The sequence below is a fragment of the Coenobita brevimanus genome, chromosome 94 (genome assembly GCF_032717465.1).
Source record: "Coenobita brevimanus isolate Jiangsu-jjx chromosome 94, ASM3271746v2, whole genome shotgun sequence".
Lineage (NCBI taxonomy): Eukaryota > Metazoa > Arthropoda > Malacostraca > Decapoda > Coenobitidae > Coenobita > Coenobita brevimanus.
In genome coordinates, this window is record NC_137047.1 from 6,092,945 (window position 1) to 6,110,256 (window position 17,312).

The window sequence follows — 17,312 nt, forward strand, 5'->3', positions numbered from 1 at the left end:
ACACCTGAACATGTATATATGAAGAGTTGAAGAACCAAAGAAGCATAAAAAAGAAAAAAAAAATCGTCGTCCCGCCCTGTGAATGCCCAACATACAGATTAGTTTTCGAGTTGCATTGACATCATCCTGGGTTTGAAAGACTGGAGTTCGTAATTAGGTGGTGGGAAGACTGAACCAAGGTTGACCAAAGACTGACTCAGCGTTGACGAATTTGTATTATGAGAGACTGACCCAGCATTGACCGTTTGGTATTATGATAGACTGATCCAGAGCTGACCAGTTATTTTTTATATAAAAGACAGCTGTTGGGTTAACTTTTTTTTTTTTTTTTTTTTTTTTTTTTTTTTTAATGAACAGTAGTGGAAGTACCAGATAGATATGGTACCATCAGGGTCTTTATATGGGAGGTCGCTGAAGTGTACCAGCGAAGCACTTGGCGTCCACAAACACTGACATAAGACACGCCGATCTTAGAGATGCTGTCGTGTCTAAAAACGTATTAAGGGTAACAGAGTAAGTTGTGTGGACAGACGGATAATATATGCATGTAAGCAGAGGCTGCAAGTGTGTAGTGTAATGGCGTGAGTAAAGGGAGTGTGATGCAGTGTTGCGACGATGAAAGTGAAGGGTGAGGCTCCCCGCATGTGAGTAGGGCATCAACACTTGACTGCCGATTTTGAGGAAAGACAAACGGCACCTTGCCTGATCAGAGATGTACTGTATAGTGAAAGTATAATATTTTTGTTTCGGATTTATGAGCGTCTGTTATTCATTTTTGAAGACATACACTGCTACCTTTTCCTTCCTGCTGGATCTCCAACATTTTCCTGTGCTCCCTTAGTTTTAACCAATTTTTTGCAGACTCCTCTCGGATATTAGCGTACTTATTGTCATTTTATTTTCAGTTTTCAGTCGTTTCAAACATCCGACCTATCAGTATCGCCCATTATCTGTCTTGACATATCTAATCATTGGTATCATCTCAGCACCAAACATTTCCCACTTTTTCCCTCATATTCAGCCTTCAGTCAGCTTAAGACGCGTGTCCCCAGCCGCCAAGTCTCTGGGTTTTTACACAGGGAGGGCAGAGCAGAGCAAAGCAGAGCCTTCTCTACCCTGTGACCCTCTGTCCCACCTAATGCACCATCTAACCCCACCCCACCCCACCACACCAAACCGTGTCGTGCACCCTTCCACGTCCTCATTCTCTTTGCCTGTCTGTCTCATATATGTATGTGTATATTTCTAATATCTGTATCTGTAATCTATATATCTGTCATCTATGTATCGATCGATCGATCTGTATGTCGTATCTACATCTATCTGTCTAATTATAGATACTGTATACCGGTATATATATTATACCCTGCTTCCTCCCCCCCCCCTTCCTCCATTTACACTCCCACATGGCTCTTGTAAGCCCGTAACTCCATCAATGACACGCAACACACATGTGCCTACCCCTAATTGTGCACACCCGGCACTTTCATGACATCACCAACACCCACACGCCAGTCATCTGTCGATATTGGCGAGTAATGGAGCTTCTCCTTTTAAATGCGAAGGGTATGTCGTTTGCATAACACGCTCCATATATGCATCTCCTACATGTCTGTGTTTCACGTTGTTTTTTTTATTTAATGTTCAAGATATATATTTTCCCTTCTATGTCGTTTGTTGCCGTATGTAGTGTTGGTTTGTAATACTCACCGTTCACAGTGCTTCGTTTTTGTTCGATTTTTCGGACCTCCTTAATTGGCCGTTTTTCACTTGCAAATTCGTTAACTGATCGAAAAGTATACCGGCATGTAGTTTCCTCTCATTATATTAGTATTTAGCGTTGGTGATTTTGAACATACTGTACGTTGATTTATGGTCCTATGCCATTGCCATTTTTAACTATGGTTCATTCATGGGTGAGGTCATGCTCGCTAGCGTCCTTGGCCCAGTAGCGGACACGTCGGCTGAGGACGACGTGAGTGGTGGTTGGTGGTGTCAGCTCTGATCAGGGGCCCGGCGCGTGTGACGGTCCGGATTACGGCACTGGGGCGCTGGTACACGGCATCCCACTTAGCCTACAGCTGCTCTCATCTCACACACCTGAAGTCTCATGGGCCTAGCTGGATGGGGTGGAATTTAGAGGTTGCAGTGGCATGGGAATGGGGCTAGGTCTTACTGGACGAGGAGCAGGAGGATGACAGGGAAAGGTTGGAATGGTGGCCTGGGAATGGGAACAAGGATGGGACCAGTGGGAGGAGGAGAGTGTCTGGGAAACTGAGATTCAGCTTGTGGGGGAAGGATTCTTAATTCATAGGGAAGGAAAAAAATTTGGGATTTCGTGGATGGGATTAGGAGGTTGAAATGAATGGGAGACGGATTTGTGAACTAAGTTTGTGAGACGTGAGAAGAATGTGAGGAAGGAAGGTGGAGTTAACAGAATGGCGTAGCCTACTTTGATTTTTTTTTTCTCCAGACGATTTCAATCATTAGTCATTGTTAGACAGGCTATAACCTTCATTAAACTTTTCACAACTAGATAGTTGGCAGAGTTAAGGTCTGGTGGTAACCTGATTAAAAAAAAAAATAAAAAAAAAAAACTGGACTTAAGGTGTTATAAAACTAACAAGACCCTATTTGCAAGCATATGCGTGTCGTTACCTGAAGTTAGCTTTCGATATTTAAATGTATGCATTTGATTGTAATTGTAACTTAAATGAAGGGAATCACAGAACAAGCAAACTAGAGGTTCCGTTCGAATCGAATCCTCGCGCGGTTGCTTATGGGACTTTAAAAAAAAAAAAAAAAAAAAAAAAAAAGAGGCTTAGGAAGGCGACTCGCGATAATAGGGCCAGGTACGAGCATGGTAATTTTCAGTCCAGTCGGGCCATACGTAAAGGTGTGGGGCCGTGGCAACTAGCGTTGGTAAGAACGAGAACGCCACCACAGACTCCAAGAAGCAAAGAAAAAAATATAACCCCCTTGGGAAGTGAAAAAGATGTCCACCTCTGAAAGGTTTAAAATGATGCGAAAGGTTTTGATTTATGGAAAGGAGAGATGTGGTAATGGGAATGAACAGTGGGGATTTAAGAGGAAATAAGTACAGGAGAGAGAAATCATATTGGGGGAGAGAGAGAGAGAGGAGGTAAGGATAAGGACAGAAGAGGGGGGAGGGGGGGCAGGGATGCGAGGGTCAACGTGGAGGGTGAGGGCGAGGGCTGCGGCAGTATGAGGCAGGATACAGTCTCGTCTCGTGGTTGAGCTCCTCACCCCCACCTCCAACATGAGCAACACGCCCCAGGACCAGGTCAGTCCAGGTGTCTTAAAAATCACGGTATATGATAGGGATAAACCCGCTCACGCGACTCAACAGTGTGTATGCAGCACGATTTTGCTTTTAGTATTGTTTTAGGTTGAAGGCAAAATAACTTAATATTTGCAGTTAACTAGCTTAAGTTATACCTTTGTGTTGTAATGTCCCCCCCCCCATCTAATGCTAGAATTGCTGTTAGTATTCATGTAAACAGTTAGTTATGTGGAGTAGTCTAGGCATAGCTCTTTTTTTGCCAGTGTTTCCTCCAGTTCACCATCTCCGTCAGTCATCCAGACGTACCGGTAATATGTCCTGGCACATGACAGCTGATGGCTATGGCTATGAATTTTTAACACGATATTCTTTGAGGGGATTTTGGGGGATATTGTAATTTTTATCAAGCATTAAAAAAGACCTTTTGCCAGTCTTATGTTGTGGTGTATTTAGTCATTGTTAAGTGTACTTCATGTTGAAAGACTTTCATAAGTGATAGACTTACACAGCGAAATGTTGTGCGACGGAAAGTTAACACCTCAGATTTTGTTGCAGCCGTAACCCACCTCATAAGCATTGGAGGCTGCACCTCCCGTTGCAAAGGCGGCTTAGCGTCACCTCCAGTCTCTCTGGCAAGAAAAGTTTATGGATTGTGCACGCCATGTCCCATAACCAATTTTAATGTACGAGTAATTGGTAGACTAAAGGAAAGGGTCAGGGAGGGATGGGTCAGTACATGATGTGCCACACTATCATGGTTTTAACCTTTCACTTAAAAAAAAAAAAAATGAATTTTATAATAGTGTGAAATTTTATGGGTATGTATGGAGAAAATATATTGATTAATTGTTTGGAAAATTTATAGTCAGATATCCGACTTCTATGTGTTTTCATATTTTTGGTTTAAAGTTTGTATGTCGAATGTAGTAGTAGAAACTGATGTGCTAATATTTGCATCTGAATTAAGCTACTGTACTATATCATTGCCATGTCTGTCTTGATTACTGAGTTATAACAAGAGATTACCTCTCGCCCCCAACCACATTGTTGTATTAACATATACAGATTTTCTCGGTTCCAGCCATTACTGGATATATAATTGTACAGTATGCTGCTTACGACGGTCGTCAGAAAAAGGCTTATTGTCACTTTTTTTTTTCCCTTCATGTCAGAGCTTGGACTAGCTTTTCCTCACCCAGAGGCCTCCCCCCCCCCCTCTCTCTCTCTCTCTCTCTCTCTCTCTCTCTGTTTGTTTGTGTGTGTATATATATATATATATATATATATATATATATATATATATATATATATATATATATATATGAGAGAGAGAGAGAGAGACTTGTGTTGGTCGATCCTTCATCTAGTATAATATTAGTCTGTGCATTTGTGTGTTTGAGGCGGGAGGGTTGTTTGTAAGGCTTGTGTGGGTTAAGCCTATCTTGTAAGTGTTTGTCAGGTCTGTTTAGTGTGCCTGACAGGTCCGTCTGGAGTGTTTGTGTCTGGTGTGTGTCTGTCAGCCATGTTTGTTAAATATATCAACTCAAAATTAGGCTTACCGGGTATTTTGTTTGTCAAGCTTCTGTAACTTTATCAGGCCTAACAGTTTAGTATTATGTATAGAGAGAGAGCGAGGGAGGGAGGGAGACAACCTGTCCCGTGATGGCCTGTGTATTAGTCATCTTATGTTATATCTATGCATGTATTGAGTGGTGGTCTATCAGATGTTTATCTTATCTGTCTCATTTTGCTAGACCACATTGCCTGCTTGTCTGACTGTTGTTGAGCTTATGTGTTTCCTTAAATCCCTTGACGTATATTGCCTTGTTTGTCTGTGGTACTGTTTATCTTCTGTCTTTCTGTATATCTTTGTCTATCTATCTATCTATCTATTATTTAGTGTGTAGGGGGGAGGATTGTGTGCAAGGGAGCTATGGAACATAACATACTGTGTATGGGGAGTGAGGAGGGGCGTAGAATTGAAGAAAGCAAACTAGTGGACCAATGCTGTCGGTTTTTGTGGTTAAGTAAAACTTGAGGCGGTGAGTCATTGTGGGCACAACCAGGGTACGTAGGATATCAGTGGGATACGCAGTGGGGTACGTGGACGAGGTGCTGGGGTCATGTGATTGGTAGTGGTGGGGCCGGTTAATGGGATGGTGATGCTGATGAACTAGTATGTGGGTAGCCTGGACACGTTGGGTATCAGTGGGTTACATATTACTGTACATTGATGCGTGTGAGTCAGGTTAGTATGATGGTGACGCTTCTGGTTGTCGTAGGGCAGGTGTATGGTAGTGGTAGGTCAGGTGCCTGGCGGTGGTATGCTATAAGTCAGGTGTGTGGATAGCCAGGATTTGAAAGGTATCATTGGGGTAGAAGGATAATGTCGAGAGTCAGTTGAGTATGATTGTGGTTGTGGTGGATTAGGTGAGGGAGTTGGTGTTGTGGTGAGGTGTGTATGTGGGGTGGGTGGGGGGGTGGCCAGGAGACGTAGGATATCAGCGAGTTGTAAGATAACGTGGATATTGTGGATGAGTCAGGTGAGTGTGGTGGTGGTGGTGGTGGTGGTGAGTCAGGTGTGCGGGACATCTGGTGGCTTTGGCAGGTGTAGACGATGCTCGTATGTCGCTCTCTTACCGCAGGATCCTCTTACTGTAACCCCAAGACTCCCCGCCAGCCTCTCTCATCCATCTCCTCTGTCTCCACTCTCCTTCATATCGTCTGGCTTGCATATCGCCTTTCAATTTTTTTTTTTTTTTTTTTTTTAATCTGGTTTTCTGTCAGTCTCCCGTCGTTTCTCTTCCATCCTTTATTTTCTCGCTCGTTTTCTTTTACTGTCTAGTCTGACTTTTTTTTTTTTTTTTTTTTTTTCCCTCCAGTTTGTTATAAGTTGTTGTTTTCTCTACTCATCGTTCTCTATCTTATCTCCTCCACGTTCTCCCGTGTATTTCCCTCGTATACTTCCCAGTACCTTGCCTGCATTATTTCCCCAATTTTCTCTCTCCTTCATCATTTGACTTTTCCATTTTTTACCATTCTGATCCCATCTCTGGCCTTCAATCTCCCTTCATCATCCGTTTTCATTATCCATTCGTATAATCCTGTATCATCATCATCATCATCGTCATCCTTACATTTATTGTCTCATCTCCTGTTTCCCTACCATTCACTTCACCAGCCGAGCAGTTTTGCTAAACGAGCTGTTTTTGCCCAACCGTGTTAGTTCGCACATGTAGGAGACGTCGGATTTTTCATAATAGAGATTATTTTCATAAGGTGGAAGGGGTTCTTGTAGAAGTAGGTAAATGGAATATTTTTGAGAGGGACTTTGAAATGAGTGACGGCAGCAGAACATGATGGAATGAGTATGAGAATCGTATTGACAGGGTAGCAGACCTGGGAAGAATGAGAGGATTACAGGCCTGAAATGAATAGGGCAAATAGGAAGATGAAACATGCGAATTTGAGATACGTAGCAATTGTCCAGAATATGTACAGGAACAGCGGAACAGGACGGAATCAGGACTAGTGCGAAATGTGAAATTGAATAAAGGATAAAATGAGGGGATAAGCACGGATTGAGAAGTAATTAAGAATGTGTATGAGGCACAGGTATGTGTGTTGAGGGATGATGGATGAGGAGTCAGTACAATGGTAGTAAGAGAGGCAGAATGGGAATAAAGACGAGTTCGGATTATGAATATGGAATACAGTTTAGGATAGTGATTTCAGGAGCCAGTCATGAATATGATCGAGACAGTACAAATAGAGAACGAATCAATTTATTCCCCACTGTAGTTATAGATATAGACAACCCGTCCTCTGAGGCCCAGAATTCCTACGTGCCGCACACTTTCACGTGTCACCTCTTCGACACAAAAATCCACTGTCCATACTGAGTACGTGCTCGGACTGTCGTTCAGAAATGGTACGATGGTATTTAGTGTGTGTGTGTGTGCTTGATTTTTAAAGATGTTGTGCGTCTGTTGGGCAAATCTAAAAGCTATTTCCTGCCTCATTCTGGAATCAGTCACGCATCTTCCGATAGCAGTTCAACACTTGACAATTTGGCAACCACCTCAGTGTTAATAACAGGAGGAAGAATACGTGAGAGATTTTACAAGAAAGGAGACTAGTTTAAAGTTACAGCAGGAAAGTGCCACAAAACGAGAAACTGGAGAGGAGGGAAGATTGAAGTTAGTATGAAGAAAAGGGAGACGAAGGTGACAACTAAAAACGATAGGAAGATATGGGTGATGGATACGGGTGTGAGAAAAGTGTAGGCGCTGTGGTGACATGACGAGCCCATTGATCAGTCACAACATCCCAGGTGGCCTCCGGGACCCCTACCAGATCGATAAGGCCTTTCCCATAGCGACCACGCACCTCATCATCCACCCTTCCCCCTCCCTCCTCCAGATCATGTTTACACTTCATACATTTTTCTCGTTCATCCATGCATATTTTTTCTCATTCTTTCCTTTTCGGCAGTTTCCATTTTTTCTCGTTTACTTTTTTATACGCAGCACATACCTTCCTCTCAAGCAGTCGGATTCCTTTCTCATTATTTCCATTCCATTCCGCTCTCTCCATCCCTCGAATTCATTTCCTTCTCGTCTCCTTTCATTAATATACACAACGCGTCGCTTCCTTTCAAGCTATCGACTTCCCTTTTCGTTCATTCCTTCCTTTCCCTTTCTTTCCCTTCTGCCCCTATAAGCTGCACGCAACCTACCCGTGCTGTTGTCTCTCTTCCGTCGTTTCCCCTTTCCTCTTTCTACCTTGCAGTTTCCATTCCTCTTCTACTTTCCTTCCCTCCTTCACTCTGCTGCGCCCCTCCTTCGTTCCCTATATTTGCCCCCTTGCTGCTGTCATATTCTTTAATCACCCTTTTCTCTCCCTTCTGTATGCCCTGTCTTCTTCCTATGCCTCGTCCATTCTTCCTTCCTTTCCTTTCTGTATGTTCTTGTATGTGCAGTATTTTCCCCCACAACTTCTCTCTTCCTGACATTTCTCCCACCACCCCCCTTATGATTAATTTTCTCTATCATACTTCATGTCACTTGTATTATTTCCAGTTTTAATGGTATATACAGTAGGTAGATGTATAGATGAAGTAGATTTTTACATTTATTTAGATGTGTATTGAGTATATGCATTGGAATGATTTATGAGTGCATTCATATATGTTTTCTGCGTAAAACTGCTCAGTCTTTTCCCAGAATCATCCTTTACATTTATCGTCCCACACAGACTTCTCCTCTGCTTCTGCGTATTCCCTGTCATTCCTGTCGTACTGATGCGTTTCTGCTTTGCCTCTCCTGCAACTCCTCCCCGTCTCCGCACCCCCCCCCCTCTCTCTCTCTATTCTTCCCAGCCATCTGTGTATGACAGGGTTGGATAATGGAGGTTGTTTGCACACGTCAGTTTCTCATTTCATCAGTATCATTGCTTGGAAACTAATTGGATGGATTGTGTGTTTGTGTGTGACTGGGGAGGAGACAGACACACAGTTAAAGTAATAACTACAAGTTTACCCAGAGAAACAACGAGCGCCGGATGATTGGTGTTTTAAGTAAGATTTTATTGTAGAACGCAACATGGGCAGATAGAAAACGCTTACAGTGTATCATTATAGTCCCACCTCCTTTTAGTGATAGAAAACGGATAAGTGAATGGAGGAGAGTAATACCCATAGAGTTTCGAGTTTTTACCTGAAGTGGTAGAACGAATACTTTCAATACAGTAGCTGGTGGAAGGCTAGGCTTGTACTAGTTTACTCAAGGGTTCAGGCTCTGCACTCAGACTACGCGTTTTTCATTTTACTCATGTCACCTTCAGAGGATTATTTTTGAGTGCCTTCCTTACCCCGTCGTTTGGATGTTCTCGTAATCTGAATATAATCGTCTGGCAGTAGCAGAATTAATGTATAGAGGAGGTATAATTGAAGGAGTATATTACGGTGTTTTAGGATTTTGTAGGCATATATAGGTGTATGTGGGGGCCGGGGGGGAGGCGAGTGTTCGTTTCTGGTGGTGAGGCTATGACGTGTTAGCAGATCGCTATACACCTTTACTGTGTGTGTGTGTGTGTGTGTGTGTGTGTGTGTGTGTGTGAGTATGCATATTTGGCGCTGTGCACCATTTTAAGCCATAAATGTCAGTACGAAGGTTTGTGTGTGTGTGTGTGACCTTCTTTAATGGCACAGCTGGGCAGGGATGCCAGACTCAGGCACCTCCACCCCGATAGAGAGAGAGAGAGAGAGAATGACCTGATCTCCCGTAAGCTTCACTTGTGGTTAGGTGTCACATCCTACCTCACCTTACAAGTTCCGATGCACTTCGTTTCAGATGACTTAAGGTGTGAATAGTAGAGTCAAATTACGTGGTGCACAGACTGATCTTTCTGTGGCATTGAGTACTGGGCGGCCTTATTCCCCACCTCCACTACGATGACTTTTTTATTATATTTTTTATCCCCGAATAATTTTGTCTGGTGGAGAGAAAATTTTACTAAGAGGGTATATGTAGATTTTATTCACCCCTTCACTTCCAGTTTCACTAAGGGAATAGATGTAGATTTCCTTAACCCTTTCACATCCAGCCGGCTCTCTTCAGCTGAATAAAATCGTCTGTTGGTATAAGATTAAACGAGACTGACGCTATAATAAAGATGGTAACCCCTTCACCCCGAGGTCGTTATCAGTTTATACTTACTGTTATCAGGTCATCCAGCTAAGTACAGTGGTTGGTCAGGGAAGGCTTTATCTCACTGCTTCATTTGTACAAGTCTCCTCAGAGCTCAATAACACTGTCTAGAGAGAGAGAGAGAGAGAGTCTGATTTCAAAGGCTAAAAGATCTGGTATGAGGTAGAGTGGCGAGGGGATAGAGTGGAGGTCGGGGAGGAGGGGGAGAACTGATGTAGTTGGGGTGGCAGGGTATAGTATAGGAATTGGAATTAACACCTTCAGAACGAGAACCCCTTTAATATTCGTGTCACTCCCCTCTCTCTCTCTCTCTCTCTCTCTCTCTCTCTCTCTCTCTCTCTCTCTCTCTCTCTCATGCATCTCTTCAGTACGATAGATTTTCCCCAGGCTTAATATAGCAGTCTGGAAGTAGCAAGAATAAACAAGGTAAAAAGTCATGGTTGTGAAGGGATTATCTTCCTATGGCTGGGTGAACACTTCGAGGAAAAGTTGAAACACCCGAGACGCTTATTGGTTGCATTACGACACTGGTTTTGGTTGGCTAGTTTTTAATCTTCGTCTGATAAGGCTGTGGAGTCGGTTCTATCTTAATTTGAAAGTAGATTAGTATAAGGTAAAGAAAAATTGGGCAGAGTAAAGCCTGGTACAACAGGTCAGGGGAGTAAAGTTGAAGAACGGCAGAGTAGAGTCACAGCAAATTAACGAGACAGGGATAAGTGAAGTGGATAGCTAGACCTTGGATGATGGGAGGCTGGACTTCGCTAACGGGGTTGAATGGGAGGCGGTAAGGGAGGAACAGTCGAGATTCACAAACACACTTGCGACCAGTTCACCGACATAACGTGGATTTCCCCCCCCCTCCAGAAAGAACAAGACGTTGGAAGATCATGCATTCTCCATTTTTTCCACATGAACGAAATTTTTAAGCTTGCATGTCGATGCGGACCTGGGCTGGCGGGTCGGGGTGTGGCAGAGCGGTGGTGTGTGTGACGAGGCAGGCTTAGAGGTGCTTTGCGGGACGAGGCAGGAACAGGATTTTAGAGATCTTGCACAGGGAAGGTCGGACCAGAGGAACTTGTGACCTTCCCTGGGGCAGGCTGCATGAGGGTTAAGCTGACTTCCTCAATCCCTCACACAACTTAAGTTGCATTTGTTCCCTTCGTGTGACCCATACTAATACTCATTCAGATTTTTTGTTTTAGTTTTCCACCTTCTATTGCATTGATTTCATTCAGACGTTTCTCATTCTTCGCTGAAGGTACCATGCCTGTAGTGTAAGCCTATTTGGCACTGTTAGTATGACGAGGTTACATTCCTCGTCGAAAATCGGTGTAGCTGTAAATAGCCTACGTGTAGGCGTGCACATCGGCTGGCGTATGATGATTTTCATAACTGTGACCTTACGAAGTTCTGAAGGCAGTTTTATGATGTTTGTTTTGCTTGATAGTTTATATCTACCTTACAGAATTTTCGTTTGGTTGTAACTTCCTCATAACTTCACGTAACTAAGTAGGCAGAGATTTTGCAGCGAGATTTTTACTTAAATGAGCCTCTTTATAACATACTTAAGATGCTTGTACAAAAATACTGTAAGGGATGTTTACTGTTTAAAAAAGCTGAGAGCTGGTGAGTGAGGGCAGGAAATAGGGGAGCACAAGAGGGGCGTTTGTTTGTCGGAGAAGGAATGTGCCTTAGAAGGAGAGGGGGATGGGGAGAAGGGGTCCCTCGTCTTTAAAAATAGTGGTACGAGTGAAGGGTTGTGTAGGGCTGACTACATCAGGATCCCTCTCGCCTTGCTCTTGTCGCTTTACTTTGCCTTCTTCTTATACCTTTCTTTTCCTTCATCTTACTACCCCTCATCCCGTATTCTTCTCCTCCCCTCCTTTTGTTTCTCTTCCCTTTCTTGGACGTCTTAATCCTTTTTTTCTGAGGGGTTACCCCACTGTTTCCCTTTAGCCTCCACGTTCCCTTTTCTTCCGCATCCTCTTGTTCCTTTTCCCTTTCCTTTACGTGTCCGCCCTTCTTTTCCCATTGTATTTTATGGCCCTTCTTATTACCTTCATCACTTCTTCACAAATAACTATCCGTATCACCCCTGACTTTAAAATATTTCCTCTTCCTCCTCACTTTAGCTTTCACTTAATTTTTTTTCCCCCCTAGTTCCTTCCCGTCATTGCCCCTTTCACAGTCCCTTGTAGTGCCCCATCGTCTGTTCAGTCTGTGGTGTTGACCCTGCTTTTCCCATTCCATCACAATCCACCCCACCCCCGTCTACTGGTAACACTTTCCCCTCCTGATATACCCACACCTTGCTTCATTGTTTTGCACCTGTATCCCTGTTGTGCCTTGACCAGCCAACTTTCGCTTCCTTGCCAGTACCCCTCCTGGCTTCCAGCAACACCACTTTCCCCCTTGCTTCCGATTCACCCTCACCTTGATTCACACAAGTTGTCTCTTATATTCCTGTTGTACCATAAGCTTACACTCCTACCAATGCCCCCATCCCTTCCCTCACTTGTTTTCGTAAAGCCCCACGTTCCCCCCCTCCCAGTTTACCCCTGCCTTGCTTCACCTGTGTTGTTGTGCTCATAAATAAATATTTGTTGTGTCTTGACTGACTAATCTCTCCCTTGCTTCTGCCAATGCCCCAGATGCACCCAACCATTTTAGCTCAGTGCCCGTTGCTTGTTGTCCCTTCTCACCCTTGCCTTGCCCCGTGCCACTTCGTACCTTGCACTGTCCCATTACCTTCTCCCCCGCCTTCCCACTCCCCATCCCCCCGTCCTCCCACTCCCCATCCCCCCGTCCTCCCTCTCCCCATCCCCCCGTCCTCCCTCTCCCCATCCCCCCGTCCTCCCTCTCCCCATTCCCCTGTCCTCCCTCTCTCCATCCCCCTCTCCTCTCTCCCCATCCCCCTCTCCTCCCTCCCCATCCTCCTCTCTGCTTCCTGGTATTTGTGGCCTCCTTATTCCTTCAAACTGCCAGGCTCCACCTATGTCATGACGTGTTCAGTCTCGTAGCTTATATCCTCCCTCTCTTCTCCTTTCCGCCGCCGTCCATTCCTCTCCCACATGTAACCTCCCTTTCCCTTACATGACCCTTCCTTTCATGTCGTTCTCCCTATTTCCTCTTCCATTTCTCTCTCCCCTGTATTTCCACGCCCATCCCTCTTCTGCTCTGTCTTTCCCTCTTCCCTTTTCTGTTCTGTGCTGTCCTTCCTCTTCCGCGCTTTAATTTCCTCCTCCCTATCCCCCCACTCCGCCCCATCACTCACCTTCCTCCTCTTGACAGAACTCATCCTCACCTTCCGATTCTCGTGTCCAGCCACTCATCCACCCTGCATTTTGCTTCCTTGTTTTTTTTTTATCTTATCTCTTCTCCTCAGATCCCCTGCTCTCAGACTTGATATTTTTAATGGCCTTTATCTTATCTCACTTGTACGTTTCTTCCTTAATCACTTATCTTACTAGTTTGCCGGGTCTCCCTTGCCTCTGATCACGTGACAATTTGTCATTTTCCTTCTGCCTACCTTTTCCCTTTACTTTTGGTCGACGCTTCACTTTTTTTCCTGCTGATTTCCCATTTTTGCCATACAGTATTCTACTTACGTTTGGTCCTTTAGTCCTTTACTTGTTTTCCGTCTCCTCACCTTCCCTACTTCTAGTAAATGTGTCAGTTATTCAAATTTTCCCTTGCCTTAACTTCCTCCTCCCCTTGATCCTTTCGTTGTTTTTCTATGACATATTTTACTCGCTTTCTTGGTATACATATTTCTATTCGTATTCCTTTTCCCAACCTTGTCGCTTACTCACCCCTCACCGGAAACCCCAAGTCATACCTGTCATGAGTTGTCCGCGTAGTTCACCCTTACTCATAGACTCGTGTACCATAACCAATTATTATTGTATGTTAATAGTAAGCAGTTGGGAAAAGTAATGAAAAAAAGCAGTATTTGATGTGTCTTTCGTATAATCTTAAAATATTTGTTCACTTCAAATCATTCAATAAACTTAGACTTAATGCCATAACCTTTAATTGTTCCATGTTAACCTCAGATATAGAAACCAGTAAAAAAAAAAAAAAGGGAGGGGGGGCGGCACAGTGAGTTTGTTGTTGTGTTGTCAATTTAAAGTCAAGGTAGTCAAATTTTTCCCATTCCCAGCAGCAAGAAGTCTCACCTCCAAAAATAGCACCGGGCTTGTTGCTAGGGCAGGCCTGTATAATATCCTCGTGTAGTAGGGAAGTTAGTGAAGTGGGTGAGAGACCTGAGGTGATTAGTGAAAGGTACTGCTGTCGTGTGGTTGAGTAATGGTTCCCTGGTAATTACAGAATCCTGACCACCACTACCTGTTATGACCCCAAGCATCATTAAGAATGTCGTTAGATTCTTGGGTTTAACTTATGGCGAAACGGAGATGAAACTTCGGTGGTCAAGAGTTCAGCACGTGGCCGGGGTTTTAGTTGAGGGATGTTGTAGTGTAGGATGCCAGGAGAGTGAGGACCGAGTGGTGGTGAGTGGGTGCCTGGGTGGTGGTGGAGGTAGTGGTGGTGGTGGTGGTGGTGCCTCGCGTGGCCGCTTCAGTGTGCGCTGCCTCCCAGTGACATCCACATCGGCCCGCCACCTCCTGACGCTAACTTCAGCAGTAGCCATGGATTGCTTACGATGGTTGTTCAGGATGGTGGGGAGAAAACCGCCCCCACCCAAACCGGTAAGTGAGCCACTGCTGCTGCTCGGGGTCCGTGTCTAAGCCGCCGGCACTCTCCCACCACCTTGTTTATGCCATCCTCAAGTGCTCACTTCTTGGCTGGTGGTTTTCAAGGTCACATAAACAGCCACAATGTTATAAATCGTATAAAGGATTCCAGATTACTTTTCGAACAATGCGTTACAGATCTTCACCTTGATTTCTACGTTGATTTGGTGAAGTTTTGTCAAGAGTTTTCTCGCGTGTGTATGGGATCGGGGAGAGGAGATGGGGTGGTGGGTGCACTGTATATATGTGCTTGTTTGTTGAAGGGGGGGGGGGGGGAACGTGGTGGGTGTGTAATTCTAGCCCGGGCAAGCCGTGGGGTGGGGTGCCTTACTCACCAACCCGGAACACCAGACCCCCTTATGTCATCTCTCGCCCGGCTCCAGCCAGGTTTCAAGGGAAAGGGGGGGGGGGGGGAGTATGTTTATTTTGTGTATTTGTTGAGACTTGCTGGGTATGATTCTGCATATGTGAGTACTGTAATTACATTGTGTCTTATGTATACATGTGTGTGTAATTTTGGGAACGTATAGATTTGTCCCTACACGCGAGTGTGTGCCGCACATCCGCTGAGATAATGATTGACTGGTGACGGGCGAGAGGATGTCTGTCGGATAACAAACGGATATGTTAACGATAAAGAGTCAGTGAATTGGTTGCTGCCTCATGAATTGTTGTAGGAACGACCATTAACACAGTACTTTCTCTCTTGTATGATTTAAATATTTGATGAAGGCCAGAACACTGATGCCATTCTGTACCTTTAATAAAGATTAGTTTGTAGTAATGTTTGGGAGAGATTTGTAGGGCTTGGAAGGGATGTATGATTGAGTAGGATAGTGGAAAAGTGTGGAGAATCATGAGAAGTAAGAGGCGGTTGTGGAGAGTTATGAATGGTTGTGTAGTTATGGAGAGTTAGAGACATTTGTAGTAAATTTCAAGAGTTAAGGAGGGAAGAACCTATAGTAGTGATGTGAAAACATGGGAGGTTTATGGAGAGATGGTGTTGTGAGAGCTGTGGCTGTAAAGGATAGATGTGAAGGGATGTGGTGTGCTGTGGCCGGCAAGACGTGAGCTTTGTTGCAGAGTTATCAGTTCTCGAGTCAGGCCGCTATGAGTCACGGGACATTAGCTCTGTGCTGGGGTGGGGGCAGGAAGGCGTCACGTGGGGCCTGGCTTCCTCAGTTTCTTTCCTTTTGTGCATGATTGGATGGGATTGGATGTTAGAACGGATCGCTTGGGGGACGTGTGGGATATTTTTGCTGATGGAGTACAAGTTAGTGGTTTCGTAGCGCAGTAGAAGTGATAGAAATCCTTAGAGGTAAATAAGATTCTATTTCATTGAGGAATTGGAGAGGATGAATTGGGAGATTAGGATACTTCAGTGACTGAATGAAGCACTAGAATAATTGGAAAGCTTTAAAGATGGTTAAGTTATCGTATTTGAGAGCCGAAGTAAAAATGATGGAAGGCTCTAGAGATGATTAGGCAATTTTTCATGGTTGATATAGGAATTAAAAGTGAATATGGACAGTTTTCTATATTATTAGGTTGAGGTAGTGCTGTAGAAGAGGTTGAAGGTGATGACGAGAGGTATTGAGGGCGATTGGGATGTTGCAAGTCCTTAGATGTGGTTTGGTTACGGGGATGAGACGCTGGGGACGATTGGTTACTGATAGAGAATTACAAGGAACAGATTGGAATGTTATTATTCGGGGAAGGAGGGGGATGAAATGTAGAGCCGACAGGGAGGTGTTAATGCTTCGGGAAGAAGGGGGATTAGGGGTGATGGGGAAGGTGCTGGAATGGACGATTACCTAATGGTGATAAGGGATTAGAAGCAGAGTGAGTGGGATGTGTTACTGCGTGGGGGAGGGGGAGGTGTAAAGGGAAGGCATTAGGTGATTAAAAGATGTGTTCATCATTGGGGAAGAGGGGGGAGGGGATTGGCAGTGTAGGGGGAAGGCAATGAGGACGAAGCGGACCTGATAGTGAGATAGGTACTTTTGGCATGAGTTCCCGGTATTGACATTTCAAGAATCCAGGTCGAGAGAGGAGTGGGCTTAACATAAAGGAGGCATTAGTGTGTGTGATGTTGGGCGGAAAACAGTACATGAACTACATTTTATAAACACATCGACGGCCAGGTGATAGGAAAACTATTACTGAAAGAAATAAGGGCACAGACATGCGGAGCTAATATCGTTAACCTTATAAGTATAGAACAATCCAAACTTAAATGAAATCATCCATTGTATAAGGAACGACGTCTTCTGGCTGAAATGGATAACCCTTCTAATCTTAATAAAATCATCTGGCTGTAACAAGAACATCATGAATTGCCCACTGGCTGACGGGGCTAAAAGTTCTTAAGCATAAACGATTCTTTGATAGCATATTCAGCAAGTAGGATTGTGTTAAGTTGCTACCAGCAGGCAAAAAGTACACGACTAGTTGAACTTTTGGTGACAGTTATAATTTTTCATATTGTGTGTCGCAGTTGAACCCGCTTATCCAGGCGCCACAAAGTTCATTAACGTGACTTTT

The 17,312-nt window shown here is 44.3% G+C and overlaps 1 protein-coding gene across 6 annotated transcripts in view; it reads left to right on the top strand.

Moving 5' to 3' along the window:
* LOC145412838 (uncharacterized) overlaps positions 1-17,312 on the top strand; it is a 254,288-nt gene that overhangs the window by 161,064 nt on the left and 75,912 nt on the right. Inside the window, exon 1 of one of the 6 annotated variants that reach the window (XM_080282635.1) lies at positions 3,221-3,304. The exons of 4 other annotated variants lie outside the window; for them this stretch is intronic. In XM_080282635.1, coding sequence (XP_080138761.1) covers positions 3,281-3,304 — 24 coding nt within the window. In that variant the 5' untranslated portion in view covers positions 3,221-3,280. Of the gene's footprint in view, positions 1-3,220; positions 3,305-14,607; positions 14,724-17,312 lie in introns of those variants that run through there. One more of the 6 variants, XM_080282631.1, reaches the window with a different exon arrangement.